This window comes from Hyperolius riggenbachi, chromosome 2 (assembly GCF_040937935.1).
Source record: "Hyperolius riggenbachi isolate aHypRig1 chromosome 2, aHypRig1.pri, whole genome shotgun sequence".
Classification (NCBI taxonomy): domain Eukaryota; kingdom Metazoa; phylum Chordata; class Amphibia; order Anura; family Hyperoliidae; genus Hyperolius; species Hyperolius riggenbachi.
The window spans coordinates 463,254,494-463,271,364 of record NC_090647.1 but is presented as its reverse complement, the minus strand read 5'-3'; the positions used below and the strand labels follow the sequence as shown (position 1 = coordinate 463,271,364).

The 16,871-nt window shown below is 40.1% G+C and overlaps 1 protein-coding gene across 2 annotated transcripts in view; it reads right to left on the bottom strand.

Annotated features, from left to right (window-relative positions):
• Positions 1 to 16,871, bottom strand: part of BLTP2 (bridge-like lipid transfer protein family member 2) — a 118,994-nt gene that overhangs the window by 18,779 nt on the left and 83,344 nt on the right. Inside the window, exons 23-30 of one of the 2 annotated variants that reach the window (XM_068270152.1) lie at positions 14,123 to 14,304; positions 11,515 to 11,809; positions 9,812 to 9,969; positions 7,917 to 8,123; positions 5,540 to 5,639; positions 5,247 to 5,429; positions 4,257 to 4,378; positions 2,038 to 2,193 (exon numbers count right to left, since the gene is read on the bottom strand). In XM_068270152.1, the coding sequence (XP_068126253.1) occupies positions 2,038 to 2,193; positions 4,257 to 4,378; positions 5,247 to 5,429; positions 5,540 to 5,639; positions 7,917 to 8,123; positions 9,812 to 9,969; positions 11,515 to 11,809; positions 14,123 to 14,304 (1,403 nt within the window). The remainder of the gene's footprint in view (positions 1 to 2,037; positions 2,194 to 4,256; positions 4,379 to 5,246; positions 5,430 to 5,539; positions 5,640 to 7,916; positions 8,124 to 9,811; positions 9,970 to 11,514; positions 11,810 to 14,122; positions 14,305 to 16,871) is intronic. The other variant, XM_068270153.1, reaches the window with a different exon arrangement.

The following is a 16,871-nucleotide window of genomic DNA, read 5'->3' as shown; positions in this document are numbered from 1 at the left end:
GCTAAAATTTGCATATACATTTTTATGCGATTTATGCAAATTTTCGTACACGGAAATTCGCATTAGTTAAATATGACATAATCTGCCTAGTAACAGCTTATGCTTCATACACACTTGAGATAAAAGTCTTTGGAAAATGCAAGATCACAGATCAATTTTACCCCCTTCCATGTAGTATGAGAGCCATACTCTACACAGTCTATTCTATAGAGCTGAACTCCCCATCAGATAAAATCTTTGCAAGATGCTGCACACAAAGATGCTGTACACATGCAACAGATCAGTATCTGCAAAAGATCCGTTCCTGCAAAAAATCCATTCCTGCAAAATGCATTCATAGTCTATGAGATCTGCAGATCCTCATACACACCTGGTTTAACCGACTTCATCTGCATATCTGGCAATCATCTGCAGATCTGAAAATCCATCCTGGTGGATCTGATCTGCAGATGATCTGCAGATGATTGTCTGTTAAAGAGACACTGAAGCGAAAAAAAAATTTATGATATTATGATTTGTATGTGTAGTACAGCTAAGAAATAAAACATTAAGATCAGATACATCAGTCTAATTGTTTCCAGTACAGGAAGAGTTAAGAAACTCCAGTTGTTCTCTCTATGCAAAAAAGCCATTCATTTCTACGACTTTCAAAAGTCATGGAGAGGGCTGTCTTCTGACTTTTATTATCTCAACTGTTTACTTTTTATCTGTCAGAGGAGAGGTCATTAGTTCACAGACTGCTCTGAAAGACTCATTTTGAATGCTGAGTGTTGTGTAATCTGCACATACTAGAGAATGATGCAATGTTAGAAAAAACACTTTATACCTGAAAATAAAAATATGAGAATATTTTCTTTGCTGCTAATCTTCTAGTAATTATTCATAGTACACAACCAATTAATTATATCATATTTTTTTTCGCTTCAGTGTCTAAACCAGGTGTGTATGAGGATCTGCAGATCTCATAGACTATGAATGCATTTTGGAGGAATGGATTTTTTGCAGGAACAGATCTTTTGCAGATAATGATCTTTTGAATGTGTACTGGCATCTTTGTGTGCAGCATCTTGCAAAGATTTTATCTGATGGGGAGTTCAGCTCCATAGAATAGACTGTGTAGGTATGGCTCTCATACTACATGGAAGGGGGTAAAATTGGTCTGTGATCTTGCATTTTCCAAAGACTTTTATCTCAAGTGTGTATGAAGCATTAAGGTGCGTACACACATGCGACTATAGTCGCTTGTAACGATCGTTCCCCGATCTTTACCAACGACGATCGTTACAAAAAACGAACCACCGACTATTAAGGCAAACGACGAACGAGCCAAATCGCTACAAAAGAAAGTTCTGTCTCGGCGGATTTTAACCAGCGACGATCGTTTGCAAAAGTAGTACATCGTTGGAAACGGTCGTTCGTACTAGGCTTGACATGCGCATTTCACTATTTCTCTGTGAAACTTCTCATTTTTATGCGCAGGTGCAATAGTTGCTTTACGTGATGTAACATTCGTTCTAACGATCAGATCGTTACACACCTTTTAAAACTATCTTTCCTTAGTTCGTTCTTTCATCAATTAAAAGTTCGTTCGTCGTTCTCAATGAACGATCGTTGTCGCATGTGTGTACGTAGCATTAGTCTTGACTGCTGACAACTCCCTGTAACCATGGATGTACAGTAATGAAAATTCGCTTTGCCTATACAAAGCATTGTACGTGAATCATACGCGATGCCCGAAAAAATGATGCGGGACCTCAGATTTTTTTTACCACGCGTACGAACGCAACAAAAATTCGCGTTGAATGGAAACAGCCAGATTCAGTACCATTAGTTGCTAAATCAATGCGAATTTTCTGAAAGAAAAATCTGACACAAAATGCACAAGTGGAAACCTAGCCTAAGAGAATGATGGATTTTTTGTGCTTCTGTTGTTGCTGATAAATGTTATTACCAAACAAAAAAGTTTTAAAAACAGTATTGCTCATTATGCAAATGATGGCTGGAATCTTATTCTCATATCTGGCAAGTTGTTCGGACCTTCATGATAGAGTACATCTGCTTCTCTAGCTGCCGAATCTGCAGGACATGCTGTCGGACGCCCTCCTGGAGGTGCAGAATACTGCTGCGCTGCTCCTCTGGGTTACTGGAGATCTCCAGCTGGAAACGCACTCGCTGCTTCTTCTCACTGTGCTCCTATTGATGCCGTGAAAACAAGACATAATAATAGAAGCATTCAAATTCACTGTATCACTGCTCTATGAGAGGTTTCTGCGATAGTATCATCAATTCTAGTCTATACCCCAACCACTACTGTATTTACTCAGCAACTAAAGCAAACACTGCTAATGTATTTCCCTGTGGTTGTTTAAAGTGAACCTCCAGCACTGAAAAGGCTTGGTGTTTCTTTAACAGTTTCACAGCATCAGAACTTTGTTTTTCTCACCCAAGACTCATTTTTAGCTGCACAGAACAAAACTGCCCAGGCATTTTCCCCCTGATGCTGTGCAAAACATGATGGGATTTATGATGTTGTTGTTGTTCTCCTTCTGCTATTGTGGCGCAATCTTTTTTTGTTTAATTTGGGATGTGAGAATTTGGCAATTTAAAGCCTAGTGCGCGCTTCTGGGAGGTGATCAGGACACAGGGCAGTTGGAACTGTGTCTAATGCTCCCTGTCACCTCCTTTCAACCAAAAAGATGTCTGTCCCCATTAAAAAGATGGCTGCCCCCATGAAATCACAAACATTTGCCTGTTCTTTTAAAGCAGGGTGGGTAAGAGATTATGGTATATTACCTATCTATTTGAATTAACATAACTAATGTAACTTAATGCCTGTTTAGGCTGAAGTTCCCCTTTATTGATTTGCATTCTAAATCATGGGGCCACCCAGCAAAACTTTGATGGGCCCCACCAATGTTTACACCCTTTCCTACCCTTGGTGACACTCACAGCCTGGGGCTAATCTTACAAGAGTCATGAAAGAAGGGTGAAAATTTTTCTGATGCATAGGCATTCATTGGAGTCAGTTTTCCTGCATCCATTCTGCATCCAATGTGCGTGTAGTGGAAACAGGCCCTTAGTCACTGGCCCAGAATGAGAATCCAGATCAGATGCTTTCAGTCATGTGTGACTCAAAAGCTATTAAAGCCAAAAGCTTAGCATAACAGCCAGGCAACTGGGATTGTAGGTAACAACGATGGCAGCCTCCGTATTCCTTTCATGTCAGGTTCCCTTTATGCCTAAAAGGATCTAATCTGGATAATAAATGAAACTGGAAATCTTTCAAATCCACTTTTCTTGAGAGACACTCGATGCTTTCAAGTTTAGCTCTATACATTGCAAACATTAATTCAAACAGCGGCTTAAGATTGATTTTATTTGCAAATAAGACCGTTATTTCACATGGGGCCATATGCAATTCACTTTTCCTCCTAAGTATTCATCTAGGTGATAATTTTTCACCTTCTCTTTAAAATGACTTTTTAGCATTTTACAATTTTAAAAGTACCAAAAATTAGTATGAAAAGTAATGTCAAAATGATTTTGTGTATTTTTGTGCTTACTGAGGGTTTACAGGGCATTTACTGACAAGTTGTGAACATATCACTTTAGAGAAAACTAAGAAGAAAAAGTAATTGCATATGGGCCATATGCAATTCACTCTTTCACCTGAGTTTTCTCCTAGGAGATCATTTTTCATTCTTCGACTTAAAATAACTTTCTAGCACTTTTCAACTAAAAAAAAGTACCAAAAAGTAGGTGCAAAAGTACAATCAAAATTATCTTGAGTATTTTCTTGCTTTCTGGTGGCTTAAAAGGCATTTTATTGACAAGTGTAAAGTTATCACCTAGGAGAAAACTCAGGCGGAAAAATGAATTGCATATGGGCCATGGTGTCCAACAGAAACTGGTAGATACGGTAGTGTTCGCGCATGCTGCCAGTCAAAGCATAATACAAAACCAATGCTCTCCTAAAGGCATATAAAAACTGTCTGAACTGGGGCTTTATATACTCTGTCTATAGAAATTTGAGAAAAAAAAATGTGGTGGAGAGCCTACAGAAGGCACATACACTTACCCTCATTACATACCGCTCAACCAGGACTTAAACTAAAGCACTGAAATACAGCAGCTACGAGCAATCTGCAGCAAAGAAACCATAGAACTAAAGACTGTCCTGCTAATTTCTAATTTACACGGTCACTGCCCTACAGAGCCTTCCTCAAGAGCCAAAAGAAACATAACCGCTAACAAACCTTGCGCTTTGGCTCCACATGCAGCAGAAGATTGTTGACAATGTCCAGGATCATTTCGTATTGGGCTGGGTTTGTAGAGATCTCCAAATGTTGGTGTTTCAAGGTAAAGGTGTCAGCAGCAGCTATATACAAAACATAAAAACACTTATAAGATACACAAATGCATAAAACTTATATAATAATGTTTCAATTAGTGGAAACATTCAGGAAACCAAAAATATTGTTTTTTTTTTATCTTTAATAGTCAAAAAAGTACAAAAATCACATGCATGCAAATAGTTAAATCCATCCACCAATAACGATGTGGCACATTAGGCCCACCAAGAACTTGCAATAATGTAAAACCATATATATTTCATTATTCAACAAAGTTGGCTTGTTTCAGGCTAATCAACCCTTCTTCAGGCCCTATAATTGAAACGTACATCTGGTAAGCAATTCCATAGATCACAAGGAGTAAAGTACATCTGGGCAAAATGAAGTCGGGCAAAACCACCCCTGGAGACATGACAATCTGATCGCCAGCAATACAGCATGACAGAGTCTCTCTTCAGTCATGATTAGCCAATTTACTCTAATCGGTACAATAGCCACATAAATAAGTTTGATTCAATTTTTGGTGTAGTGGAACACCCTGTAGTGTAGATATTTTTGATCTCCCAAATATTTCTTTACACAAATGCATAATACATAAAAAAAAAGAAATACAAAAAAAGATATCACACACAGAATTCCACTAGATTTGTCATGCATACATGACACTTCTCAAGTAAATCCTCTGTACTTTACTGAGCAAAAAACAGGAAAAATAAGGTATGATGGGAGCCCAAAAAGTAAACAGAAGACATTAAAGTGCCCTATGCTTTGGAGACTTATGAGAACTGCCATCTTGACTTGTGAAAGGAGCCATACGCCCCATGTATGTGGTGCACAAACAAGTCTTCATCAAAAGTAGTAACATCTAATATTTACAGTAAGCTGGGATCATACCTTCTTGTCCTTTCAGTAAGTCCTCCTTCTCTGGATGTAAAGGTGTTGGGGGTGGTTTGATCTGCAAGGCCAACTCTGGGTCTATATCATGACTGTAGCTGATGTAATACATATGGCAGTTGCATCTGGAGATTATTCGCTGGACCTGCTGGTTCTGCTGTGCCTCTGCTGGATGACTACAGTCTGCAACAAGGACCAAAACACAAAAGCTATGAAACATTTAGTCAAAACTTATTTAGAAACAGCATACTACTGAAATTAAAGGACAGCTCGTTGTTGTGCAGAATTCTGACCTGTAGTTGTGTTGACCATTCCCCCAACAGCCTGGCCACTCTCCATCAGCTCTTGCACGGTGTCCAGGCTCCTGTGACGGTGCTCCTCAATGTTTTTCACCTAAAGGAAATGACTAGATGTGATATTTTACACTAACTGCTATCTGCTATACTGTATATAACTACCGCACACAACTATACAAGAACGCATAACACAAGTCTAATGCTCCACTTATTTTTAGCCATCATTATTTTGTTAACCTTGAAACAATATATCAGTCTTGAAGACTACTTTGTTTTGCATGGCACCTCGACTCTAATGGTGGCCACTAATAATCCAACCTTGTTCATCCAATCTTACCTTTTCTATGTAATATAAGAGAATGTCTCAATGATCTATTCAATATATTCACTCAATTTACCCTCATACTATATAGATTTGGTAAGATTGGATAAAAAAAGATTGTATCAGAATTTGGAAAGTCACAGTCAGATGCACTGCACAAAGGGAGGCTCACTCTTACGGCATTTCTGAGGTAATGGAGGACATTTTAACCCCCTCCCGAGCAAAGAGGGAGGAAGGGGGTAATTAAAATAAATAAAAAATTGCACAATTTTATTAAAAAAATACACAAATAAATTAATTTAAAAAAACACTGCCTGCAGCAGCAATCAGAGCCCACCAACAGAAAGCTCTGTTGGTGGGCGGAAAAGGGAGAAGAGAATCGGTTTGTGTGCTCAGTAGTATGGCTCTGCAACGACCTATTAAAAGTGCAGAGCCCTGAATTGCAAAAAAAATAGTATGGTCACCAGTCTTAAGTGGTTAAATAAAGACAGTATATCAACAGTGTTAAACATATAATACATGCACCATTGGGCCTTATTTGTCCAAGTGTTTTCAACAAACTATTGGTAATGCTCCACAGTTCAAAATAGTTTGTTGCACTTTGTATTTAGTTAGCTTAATTGTTAGATATCACACTTGGTGGGCACAGTGTCAGGTCTCTATTAGGTGTACAGTACTCCACGTTCAGGTGGAGCTGAACAACATCCTGGGTGAGGTATCCAGGAATCGGTGCTTGGAGAGGTGTAAACTGAGCAGAGGTGCTTGGGTTCTGGCCTGGCAGAACATCAGGCCTCCTTAGCCTATTGATCGTCTCTTCTGGGTGAGCTTTCTATTTCTCATCACAAACTTTTTAGATTTTTTTTTTTTGCTAGATTTTTTTTGTATGTCTGGCCACAGACATACACACATACTGGAGGGGTTAACCCTTCAGCTAACTCTTACATCTTGTCTTAGGTGTTGTTTTTTCTCTCACACATGTCTCATTGGTTGTCCTGTGATAGTTTTTGATTATTGCCTTATTTGTGCACTATCCATTTCCTGTACGTGTGGCAGTGCGAATGTAAGTGTTGGAATTTTTTTTTTTGGTTTTGTATGAATGTTGTCTTTGTTTGGTGCTATCTAGTATTGTCTATGGTGTTGGTTCTTCTTTTGTGTTGCGTATTGTGAGGTGACGGTTCCATGTCGCTTAGTCATGTCTTGTTGGTTGAATAGGTGGTATGTTTTGAGCATTCTTCTGCTCAGGTCTGGATAACAAAGAAGCATCTGTATTAGAATATGATGGTGTCATTTTGTTGTTTTGGGGTGTAAGTCTCGTAATTATGTTTACACTAATATGTAATTGCTGTGTATATATATATATATATATATATATATATATATATATATATGTTTAGTTTTCCTGTTCTTTTTATGTGATTTATGTGGTCCAATTGATAACTTTTCATTTTATTTATATTATATATTGTAAATAATATTTTTACAATAAAAATCTCTAAAGCCAAGTTCGATGACCGTGATGAAAGCATTCACATCCAATAAGTTCCCCTACTTTCCCTGTTTATCATTTTGCAATTGAAGCTCCATCTAATTGGCTAATCCATTTGTATTCCATACTATTCAATGCATTATGGGTCTGGCCCTCATTGCACCACGGGTGCTCTGTCACCTAATCCTGATATGACTAGGACAAGGCTTCTAATGCACATGATAATCTCATAAATATTTTTCAAATGTATAGTCTTTTTAAAAGATGTTACAATCAATATTCCTAAGGTATTTACATTTTTTTGTAATTATTTTTGTTATTTTATATTTTGGCAGGCTACTACCACAGTGTTACAGTAGTTTGTTTCCTTTTCCAGGCAGGTGGGAGTGGCCCCATTTAAACCCCATAGGTTGGATGAAGGTACCATGATAAGTTTCTAGCTTAGCTACTGCTTACTCCTATTTGTACATTTACACACACATTTAGATAGGATCTGTACTTTGCTTAGTGAATATTAAATAATGTCCATGTTTAGATGCAATGGTAAATTGCCAGAGCAAACTGACCTCCAGCCAGCGCTGGCTATCTTCGCCCTCAGATGGACTGCTCTCCGTTGTGGCAAAGTACTGCATGCTGTCGAGTTGGCAGGTCCAAGAGGTCTTCTGCTTCAAGGTATCTCCATACCAGGATGGGTGGTGCTGGCACTGCAGTAGTTGTGCTTTTGCAGCAGACACAATCACACAGCCTTCCGTCTCCGCACCTCGTAACACCATCTGGAAAGGCGGAACATTACACTGTGAGTCCCTTACGGATGCAGTGAATGGTTGGTACAGTGAGTGAGTGGTATGATGTTCTATATAAAGCCCAATTAATATGTATTTCTTGTAATATTACACAGCGCACACACACACAAACACAAGTCTGAGATGTGTCTAAGCTCAAAGAAAGCCTGGGAAGCACGGTTTTGTTTTAGAAGGAATGTACCTTTTAGAGCTCATCATAACTTATTCAATTTTTGAAGGCTAAAGATGGCCACACACCATACCATTTTTTAAATATCTGTTCAATTTAAGAATTGCAATCAATTTTAACGAATAAAAACTAGAAATCCGATCTGATTGCCTGCAGGGAGGGAAGGGATGCGGACCGGTACTATGGAGGAGGCGGGGGAGTGGCTAGAATGACAGATGCAAAGATAAACAGCCGGCTGCAACGCGCTGCATGTCGACAGCTTGGCGTATGATTTATGGGGGACAAGCAGAGCGCAGGGGGGCCTGTGGGGGGGATCAGTATAGCAACAGAGGCTGGGCAGTATATGCAGCCTCTGTGTGCAATTAGCGTTCTTAGAACCCACCTCGGGTTCAGTCCACTTGTGCAGTAGCGCGCACACGCACCTGTGATGATCCGCACACACCCACGGCTTTGTGTGTGCACACAACCGCCAGCAACCCGCAGTAGACCCCCCCCCCCCCCCCCCGCAGCATGAACGCCGTGAAACCAGGGATTTTAGAATACCTAAAAATGTATAATTCCATTTTTTTACATAACCCTGTTAATTGCTTGCAGGTTTATTTATTTTTTTGTAGAGACAATCACGCACTGTCTAATCGTTCTGGGCATTCCATTTTTACCTGGATTTCTATGTCAAAAGTGTGTTGTGCTCAAAGATCAGATGTCAACCTGCGCACTATTCAGTCATCACCTTTGGCATGAAAGCTTTTCCCGGGATAGGGCATGTTTGGAGGCCAGAGGAGGTGCCCAGAGCGAGCAGAGATGCAGTGATGGAGCAACAGTAAGCGGATTTTGGGCTTACCACTCGGGAGGTAAATTTTTTTTACAATAAACTAATGGCAAAGCAGTACAAAAGTGTGGCAAGTGAAGAAATAGATTAGGGAGGTAGACCTTTCACAATAAAATCTAGTGATCCACCTTACAGTGAATTTAGGAAGGACTTTTCGACTCCAGAACACCTCTGCACTGTTTGCTTACTACTCTGGTAGCGTTCATAATTATTCTGTGCTGTAAAACAGTGGCATGGCTCTGGACTGCCTCCTAGGCCGACATTATACGAGAGATAAAATGAACACCATACAATTTTTATAATATCTGTTCAATTTAAGAATTGCAAGAAATTTTTCTGACTGATTGTAACATTTCAAAAATATGACCAATGTACCACACACGTATGTTCAATTTTTCCCCAATTATGATAAAAATGATTGGAAACTCTGACAAAATTGCTAGGGTGTGTATATTAATAAATTGACAATCAAACACACACCATACAATCTTTAGAAAGATTGAAGAAAAATATCTGGCATTCCGGATCGATTAAAATCGAAGAAAACGGGAAATTAACGTAAAATCGGATCATTTTATTGTATCGTGTGTGGCCACCTTTAGAACTAGAGACACACATCAGCCACCTTCTTCCTTCACTTGTTACTCCATAAAGGATTACCTGACAGTTCACCAGCTCTATAAGCCAGTTGTGATTATAGATGTCGGTGTCCTGACAGGCAGCTTTGCCACATAACTGCTCACTCACACCAGACTCCTCTTCAGTAAAAACTACAAATTTATCAGTCTCCTCAATCAGCTTCTGCAGCATGTCTGCTCCTAAAGGGAAGGGAAAGAGAGAGAGAGATATGGTGATGCTGGAAGAGCCAATACAATTTATTTATTGTATTTATAAAGCGCCAACATATTACGCAGCGCTGGAATCAGCCTGATCACTGTGCGGACAAACACATTACAGCCTACTATGGTATTCTGAAGGGAGACTAAATTATTTTATGCACTTACTGGCAAGTTCACAAAACAGAAGATCTGGGCAGCTGCTAGGAAGGAAAATCAAATGCCCATAAGCGTAATACAGAGAGCTGCCCACAAACTGTGGGATGACCTTGATGCATTTTGGCTTAAAATAAGTTGGCACTGGCCTCATCACTATTATACAGCATAAGTTAGAATATTCTATGACTATAGAAGGAGCTTGAAGCCAGGCTTGCAAGGTAAGCCATCTCCTCTAGTGCAAAGAAAGTCTTACAAATCTACAAGTTAGAGGACACCTGAAGTGAAAGGGATATGGAGGCTACAATATTTTTTTTTCCTTCAAACAATACTAGTTGCCTGGCATCCTGCTGATCTTTCTATCAGTAGTGTCTGAGGATCACACCTGAAACAACCATGCAGCCAATCCAGTCAGACTTCAGTCAGAAAAAGCTGACCTGCATCCTTGTTCAGGGTCTATGGCTAAAAGTATTAGAGGCAGAGGACCAGCAGGACAGCCAGGCAACTGGCATGGTTTAAAAGGGAAATAAATAAGACAGCCTCCATATTCCTCCCTCTTCAGGTGCACTTTAACCATCCATTCATTTTACTTAAAGTGGAACTCCTCTCTGCTCTAAAAAATACACAACAGCATAATAACCTTTAAACAAAAAAAATTCTTCGTTACAGCTGATACAAATCCTAAAATAAATTAACAGTTTCTACTTCCCGATTCATGGAAACAGACATATGGTTTGCAGCCTGTGCTTTCAAATGGGCTTATCTGCTTATCTGCCATAGGCAGTCATGTGACACAGGGGAAGATCAAATAACTTGTGATTAGACACAAATGAGGAGGAATTAAACATGCTAAACTCCCTAAATACATACGGGGTGGATTTCTGTACGTTTTCCTTCTGTCCTATGTAAGAGGTTCAGGTCCACTTTAAAAATGAACATACAAGTTCCAACTAAACTAGTAGCCATTACTATTCCACAAACATAAATATTACCCTCAATACCTTATTCTTGTAAGGTATTTGCGATAATTCACCTTAAAGTGAGCAACAGTGGTTTCCCATGATGCATCACTCCTGAATATGTAAACCATCTCTTTCTGTCCCTGAAAGCAAGATTGCTCATCCAGAACTGCTAGTGTATAGTGAGCCTTTAGCTAATACATTTAACAGAGTCACACCAATTCAACATGCAGACAGCCTGTTTCGGACTTATTGGCACTCATCAGTGCATGACATGTATTGGTATGGCTCTATGTGATAGGGCTTGGACCAGTTCTAAAAAATACCCAGGCAGCTCATGGTGACCTATTTTAAAAGGGTAAAATTGCATACAGCAATGCAGTAAAATTGCATAGCAGCAATGGTGGGTCACCTCCTGATGGAGATCTCTCTGTCCTTCCAGTAATTGCAGGTGGCATGGTCGGTTTTGGAGAAGGGAAATTGCGTGATGAGCTGCGTTTCAGCTTCTTAGCCTGCAGCTGGGCATCAATTTTCAACCCCTTTAAGGCCTCTGTGGACAGATTGCGTTTCAGCACAGCTGCTTTCTTGTACCCATCATAAAGTCCAAATGCTATATCTCTGTTAAGAGTTGTCCAGGATGCTCTGAGATCCACCAGGTGTAGCCGGTGGGTGTAGACAGCATTCTCTTCTCCAGTGGGAGACAGTTCCTGCAATATGGTGCAAGAGAGTAAAATTACTCCATGTATTCACATCGACATTTCCCCTCTACATACAGAGAAATGCAATAGGACCATTAAGTTGCTAGAATAATGATGTATGATTCTGAAAATGGTCCCCTCAACTAGATATTCTTTTATAACAGTACAGGAAAAATTACTGTGAAAGCATTAAAGTGACAGTGAAGCGAAAAAAACCTCCCAAAAAACAAAACATGATATAATGAATAATAATTCATAGAACATTAGTAGCAAAGCAAATGGTCTTATTTTTATTTTCAGTTATAGCTTTTTTTTTTTATAACATTGCATCAATCTCTAATATTTGCAGTTCACAAATTACACACTGTATTTTAAAATGATGAAACAGAGCAGAGCTTATGACCCTTTGAACTTCCTGGCAGTAAAACCTTAAAGAGAACCTGAACTGAAAATAAAAAGTCAAAATAACCATACCCAGGTCATACCTACAACCTGTGTAGTCTACTCCTCAATCTGTTTCTCTTCTGCGTCCCATTTGTCCACTGCGATCAATGGAATTCTCCGTCCTCCATTTTAAAAATGGCCATTACCCATAACAGCTACCTGGTCAGCACGCTGTTAAACTGTAATATCACCCACTTGAGCCATAGGGAAACATGGACATTACCTTTCACATTCAGTTATAACTGACAGCTGCTGATATATAACTGACAACTGGTATATTTCAGTTCTGACAAAATCTTGTCAGAACTGGAAGGTATCGCTGTAAGAAGAAAATGGTAAGCCTCTAAGAGGAACTGACGGTGAGGTTAGTTTGTAATATTTATTTGCAGCTACGTCATGTGTTTATTTGAAATAATTTTACTCGCTTCAGGTTCCCTTTAAACAAGAAACATCGAGAGACAGGTTGAGATAAGTGCTTCAGAAAACAGCAATGTAGCCAACAAAGTTGGGAGTGCTCAGAGAAGCTCTTTTGCATAGATAACAATTGAAGTCTCTTAACTCTTCCTGTACTGGAAACAATATGAGAGTCATATGTGCTACTAATGTTACACATACAAATCATTATATCATAAGTTTATTTTCACTTCAGATTCCCTTTAAGTATAGATCTGTTTGATTGTACATATTTCAAACCTAAATATATAAAAGGCAAGCATGGGTACGTAATCTTTTTAAGAAGCAGATTGCACATTAGATATTACAAAAGATTTCAGAACATATCTTATCTGATACTTTTCACACTTCCGCTAGCTTTGTACTGCTCAATACAAAGCTATGAGAGTGTCAATCTTGTACCACTACCTTCTGTGGATGCTTGTACAAAAGGCATTCCCGATCAATGCCCAATATATTGCCTGGTATATAGTATTTTGACAGCACAAACAAGAAAATAGAGGGTACACTAGTCAATGCAACAACCAGGAAAAAGACTAAAAACAGCTAAAGCTTGGTACACACATGCTGGATTAGCACTCTTGCCTTGCAGCGCTAGGGTCCCTGCATCAGGACCAGGAGTTAGTATGTTCTCCGCATGGGTGTGTGGGTTTCCCCCCACCCCAAAAACAGTGATAAGTTAATTGGCTCCCCCAAAAATTACACAGCGGGGGATCTCTGTCCCTTGGTAGTTATCTGTACATGATCCCTTGGGTGACAGAGCACTGCCAATACTGTACACTGCGTTTAGTTGGACCATAATTTATTTTTCAACAGGACAATGACCCTAAACACACCTCCAGGGCTATCTGACCAGGAAGGAGAGTGATGGGGTGCTGCGCCAGATGACCTGGCCTCCACAGTCACCAGACCTGAACCCAATCCAGATGGTTTGGGGTGAGCTGGACTGCAGAGTGAAGGCAAAAGGGTCAACAAGTGCTAAGCATCTCTGGGAACTCCTTCAAGACGGTTGGAAGACCATGTCAGGTGACTACCTCTTGAAGCTCATCAAGAGAATGCCAAGAGTGTGCAAAGCAGTAATCAAAGCAAAAAGGTGGCTACTTTGAAGAATCTAGAATATGTCGTATTTTCAGTTGTTTCACACTTTTTGGTTATGTATTATACTCCCACTTGTGTTAATTCATAGTTTGCATGCCTTCAGTGTGAATCTACAATGTTCATAGTCATGAAAATAAAGAAAACTCTTTGAATGAGAAGGTGTGTCCAAACGTTTGGTCTGTACTGTATGTATGTATGTATGTATGTATGTATGTATGTATGTATGTATGTATGTATGTATGTAAAGTTACACTTTAAGATATGCATTATCATCGCTAATCAGTACATGGTCGGTTGTGGGTTTCAGATCCAGTTAGTCCTTCTTACCTGTCTGTCATAGCTGAGAGATGATAGGCTGAGTAGATGCGTCTTCTGGACCAGATTATCTATCTGGTGGTCTGCGTTCTCATCGCAGGCAGAGGCCATGAGGTGCACAGTGACAAGGCTGAGTTTACTGGTCATCTGTGGTACACTCCATTCTGAGATAAGGCGGCGCATCACTGTACCAGCTACAGTAACAAAGATAGAAATCGTGTGAGCAGACATGACCCATAAAGCACTTAGAAAACTCTAAACACAATGAACAAATACCACAACCAGTTAAAATAAAATATGACTGTAAGAGATGGCAGTTTACTCTACACAAAGACAGCTATACACAAAAATGATCATCTAGGGCAGGGGTCGCAAACTCGCGGCCCGCGGGCCATTTGCGGCCCTCGATGCATTATTTTGTGGCCCTCGCTGGCAAAAGGTTCCTTATAGTTCGCTTCAGTGCTCCCAAGTAATCCGCCGCATCCCTGCCGCTAAACGAGGGCTGCAGAGCCCCCAAATCGCCTGGGGGGCAATCTGCTAGCATTTCCTGGAAGGGGCAGAGCTTTCAGCTGCAGCTCTGCCCCTCCTGACGTCAATCGCCGCACGTATCAACGCCTCTCCCCGCCCCTCTCTGTGAAGGAAGAGTGAGAGGGGCGGGCAGAGGCGGCGATGCGCCGCGACTGTGAAATTCCTTATGCGGCCCAGCCTCATCCTGACTTTGCCTCCTGCGGCCCCCAGGTAAATTGAGTTTGAGACCCCTGATCTAGGGTGAATGTGTAAAATGATGGCAGCTACAAGTGAAATGGTGCCAATACAGAGATAAAACGAAACTATAGCTTACGTACGTTTTAGATTGGATTTGATGTCCACATTCATCAGAATTAGCCAAAAGAAAAACATACCCAAACAAATTAACACTGCATTCCATAATCACACTGTATGTAGACAGTTAATTTGGCTCCTAGAAAAATCTGCAAATTCTATTCAATATTTGTACAAGACTGATAGGAAATCTAAACAACAACTATCAAAAATAACACTTCATTTCAATCAGTGTATTGTATAACCATTAAGGCCTAGTTCACACTGGAGCATTTTTCTGCAAGTGCTTTAATAATGTATCCCTATGGGACCTTCTCACTGCAGCTTTTCCAATCTGTATAAATCGCAAACACGCTGCATGCAGCATTTTGGCCGCTTTCGCGTTGCTGATTCTTGTTCCCATGACTTGTTCCAGTGAGGGAGAAACGTAAAAAGAATCACTAAAAATTTGTGCTGCAAAACCGCAATCACTAGGTGATTTCGATTGCGTGTTGCAATTGAGTGTGGACCAGATTCATAAGTAAGCTTTAGCAATAATACTACTGTTTGAAGTATTTTTTTTCTATTTTTCGACAAAACAGAGGGTGTGGTCTCTCCAACAAAGTGACTGCATTCCAAAAAGGCTCCTCTACAATTACAGCATGACAACAATGGCTTAAAAACTGATTGCTATAAAATTTTGAGTCAGTAGCCGCTATAACATTTTAAATAAAGTTGGTAGAAACCACGGTAACAGTATATGGCTTGGTATCAAAGATGCCTAGAATTATATTCACTCCGTTTCATTGGTTCCTAAGACTGCATAAAATAAAACATGTTGCATCCCTACATCCCTATGGGTTTAACTATAAATCACCAACCCCCCCCCCCCCCCTCGGGGATAAAAAAAATGAGTCACCATGCAACGCCTTCTGTTGCTATGGTAAGAAGAGGAGGCGAGGCAGCAGTGGGGCACACAATGGAGTTGCTTTCAATAGATGGAGTAAGGAAGTGAAGCAAGTTGATCAGGGGCATAAAGATCATTAATGTACCATATCAATAAACAGTCAAGACACTGTCCTGTTACTTGTATTTAATGCCAAACATCATTGCCAATTAGACATCAACAGTTCAATGGATACATACATCAGACTTGCATCAGATGTGATACATCAAACCTGAGTCCGTTGTGTGTGTAGTTAAAGGAAAGAGGTGCGATGACCAGAGGATAAGTGGACGGGCACAACAGCCGCTTCGTGCTGTTACAGCGCTTGCTCACGTGCTTGTCTTGGCCCGGACAAGCACGTGAGCAAGCGCTGTAACAGCGCGAAATGGCTAACTGGATTAGCCACATGCTCCTTTCAGGGTTACGACTCTACTGATGCCAGAAGATCAACAGGACTGCCAGGTAATTAGAATTGTTTAAATGGAAATAAATATGGCAGCCTCCATATCATTTTCACCTCGGGTTCACTTTAAGATATGTGGTGCCAAGGCTATTCTTCGTAACAAACTTACAGCCCCCAAATCAGGCACAAACTTTTTCCTAGCCTTGCATACGCATTTAGTAGCAGAGCGGTTTTTTGTCTGTACAGTAGCTCCTTGATTAGTGGATATGAAATAAAGCTCTTTTAAAGTGGTTGCTTAGGATCCATTACACTGGTCACTTCCTGCACTGCAGCCTATTGCTGCTATAGGATGCATTCTTCATAAAGCTTTCAGTCTGTGGGTACCACTTTGCAGTCCTAATAAGGGTATCTCCATGCCCACACAAAGAGCTTGCTACCAACTTCTTCAGCTCAGCTGCTTCTTATTTTTTTAAGACATTATTTTTATCCGCTATTTCACATAGAAAGGTGACATCTGGGTATTCTGATTACATAGCTGTATAACAATATATTGTACTGTGCAGGTAGTCCCTGGTTAACAAACAACATAGGGACTGTAGAGCTTCATTCTT